The sequence below is a fragment of the Triticum aestivum genome, chromosome 5B, assembly GCF_018294505.1.
Source record: "Triticum aestivum cultivar Chinese Spring chromosome 5B, IWGSC CS RefSeq v2.1, whole genome shotgun sequence".
Taxonomy (NCBI): Eukaryota; Viridiplantae; Streptophyta; class Magnoliopsida; order Poales; family Poaceae; genus Triticum; species Triticum aestivum.
In genome coordinates, this window is record NC_057807.1 from 571397435 (window position 1) to 571400277 (window position 2843).

General features: G+C 53.2%; 1 protein-coding gene across 1 annotated transcript in view; it reads left to right on the forward strand.

Moving 5' to 3' along the window:
- The first annotated feature begins 899 nt into the window (after window positions 1–899).
- LOC123113291 (serine/threonine-protein kinase STY13) overlaps window positions 900–2843 on the forward strand; it is a 4647-nt gene continuing 2703 nt past the window's right edge. The window contains exon 1 of the mRNA XM_044534489.1: window positions 900–1864. Within this exon, the coding sequence (XP_044390424.1) occupies window positions 1549–1864 (316 nt within the window). The 5' untranslated portion in view covers window positions 900–1548. The remainder of the gene's footprint in view (window positions 1865–2843) is intronic.

Below are 2843 nucleotides of genomic sequence, written 5' to 3' on the forward strand. Positions count from 1 at the left end.
TTTTCTCTGATCTTTCATCCTTGTAGCCACTTCAGTGGCCATTGCTACCTGGCTATGGCTATGATAATGCATAGCCAGCAATCGTTGGTTTCCTTAAAAAGATCTTAACGAGCCAACACCGATACAACTTGCGAACCAACCTGTGGTTGGATGGTTAGAGGTACAATGGTATCCTCAGCCCATCAAGGTTCAAATCCTGGTGTTCGCACTATTCCTGATTTTATTTCAGGATTTACGGTGATGCGCTTTTAGTTGGAGGAGACGTTCCCGCCGATGATGAGGCGCCTACTGTGACTTTGTAAATCTCACGATGATATGTCGGCTCAGTATATTGAAGGTGCTCATAGGGTGAATGTATGCACGTTTGAAGCGCTTTGCGTCTGTACTGTGTTTAAGAAAAACACCTAAGCCAACTCACCGACCATCATAACATATACTACTCCAGAAAACAGATAAATCTTGTGTCCGGTATGCCCTATTCACTCATATAGGTTTTGACCGATCCTTCTGCCATGTCCCCGCAGAAAATTAGTAAATTAGTTTACCGTTCTCTTAACGAACTTTTCCGTTCCCTTTGCCATTTCTGCGGAGGAGATCATAACGTGTCACCATCAACAGAGAAGCAGAGCATAGGGAATCAGAACAGAGCCGGGGGGAGAGAGGCAGGGCACGCACGCACCTTCGCGGCGCACAACAGCAGAATATACTACTCCTACTAGCGCAGAGAACGGGCAGGCAGGCAGGCAGAGAGTCAACGGCCCAAGGAGGCGAGGAACGGTCGCTGCTCTGCTCCTGGATTCTTGCTAACAGAACCGGTAAACTACAATAAACAGCCCTCCCCTGCTTCGCCTCCCCGTCACCGTCACCCTCACCCATCCGTTGCGCATTTCCAATCCCCCTCGCAATCACATTCCCGAATTAACGGCCCCTCCTCCCACCCCCCTACGCGCTTCCCGTCGCGCCTCCCCCCTAAAAATAGGCAGATCTCGCGCCGGGGGGCGACGCGCCGGCCTCCTCCTCCTCCTCCCCGCTTCATCCACCGCAGCTCCTCTCCTCGCCGCCGGTTGATCCGACGACGCCGATCAATCCAGCCGGCATTCATCTTCACCTTCTCCTCCGCGGTTAACTCGATCTGCGCCGCGCAAGTCTCGTTCCGCTTTTGTTTGATTGCGATCTATCCTCTCCCCGTCCCCGTGGCGTCGTTTTCGTCTCACCCCTGCCCGCCCACCCGCACCCGCGCGGTTGATTCTTTGTTGTTTGTTCCCATCTGAGAGCGGGCGAGCTTGCGTCCATCGGCGGGAGGTGGGTGGATAGATAGATACAGAGGCGGCCGAGGATCGCCATTACGGTCCAAGCCGATTGGGCGTCACGCGCCCGGCTTTAAATCCTGCCCCCCGCTATCCATCCCATCCCATGGGCGGACACAGGGTCGATCCAGGCCACCTCCTCCTCCTCTCGGGGCTCCGGGCGTAGACGCATTCTTCGCTGCGATCCAGCGGAAAGGGGGGGAGATCGATCGGTCCACCGATCGATCCGTCGGCCGGGAAGATGAACTCCCTCACGGCCACCGGCAGCAGCAGCGGCGCCGGCAGCAGCGGCGGGGGCGGCGGCGGCGAGATGAGGGCGGCCGACGGCGAGGGGTACCTGCGGGCCGACGGATTCGACCTCGTCAACCTCGACATGCAGCTGGAGAAGACGCGCTCCAGGGTCTGGCTGGATCAGCAGCGGGGCGCCTCGCCCGCGCAGCCCGGGGAGCTCCTCGAGTGGGAGATCGACCTCGCCAAGCTCGACATCCAGAACCAGGTCGCCAGCGGCACCTTCGGCGTCGTCTACCGCGGCACCTACGACGGCAACGACGTGGCAGGTGAAAAATCAAACACGCTCCCCTCGATCGCCTCTATTATGTAATCATGTATCTGTTCTACTACTCTGTTTCGCCTGATTGCCATCTGATCCATAAGATTTGGCATCCGGGTTGTGCTTGGTTTGCAGCCCCTGCTCCACAAGCCTTCTCGCCCTCAAAAAATAGAACAGAAAAAGTAAATTCCCGAGCTAATGATTGTTTATTGTGGTCAAATCATTGATTTGCCCATTTCACGTTGCCTATCTCTTCCCAGCCAATTGAGGCAACTAGTTCATGGTAAAAGTTATCAAACCTTGGCAAGTATTGACATTGCAAATCTTGACTTGCCCATATCCAAAAAAGAAAAAGAAACATTGGGGCTGAAACCAATACACACTTAATACTCCCATGTTCTCAACAATACTGGGGCCGCACTCACAATTGATTATTATGAAATTGTAAGGATGTTTTTATGATAAATCTAGTGATACGCTTGTCCAAATAAGGTTGCATAGGTCAATGTTTGAAATTAAGGAAGTTCTATTGAACGTGTTTTAAGACGTACGGAATGTAGTGTTAGATAGGTTAACATTTTGAGTTGGTGTGGCAGCAATTGGTAGAAGAGAGATTGATGGCTTCTCGTGGTAATTCCTTGCGGTACCTTGTTATCGCTATTGGTGGAGGGGGGCGCAGACGGTGACAGGGGAAGCATGTCGGCATACTAGGAACATGGTTGGGTGCCAATTTTGTCGAAGTGAAGGTAGCAGCCTTTCTGTACGTAGGGGGCGGAGAAGGTGACGGGGAAGCATGTCAGTATACTGGGAACAAGATTGGGTGCCAGTTTTGTCATTGTGAAGGTAGTAGCCATTGTGGAGGGGGCGGACAAGGTGACGGGCATGTCGGTAGTAGGAACATGGTTGGGTGCCAGTTTTGTCGTTGTGAAGGTAGTAGCCTTTGTGGAGGGGGCTGGAGAAGGTGATGGGGAAAGCATGTCGATATA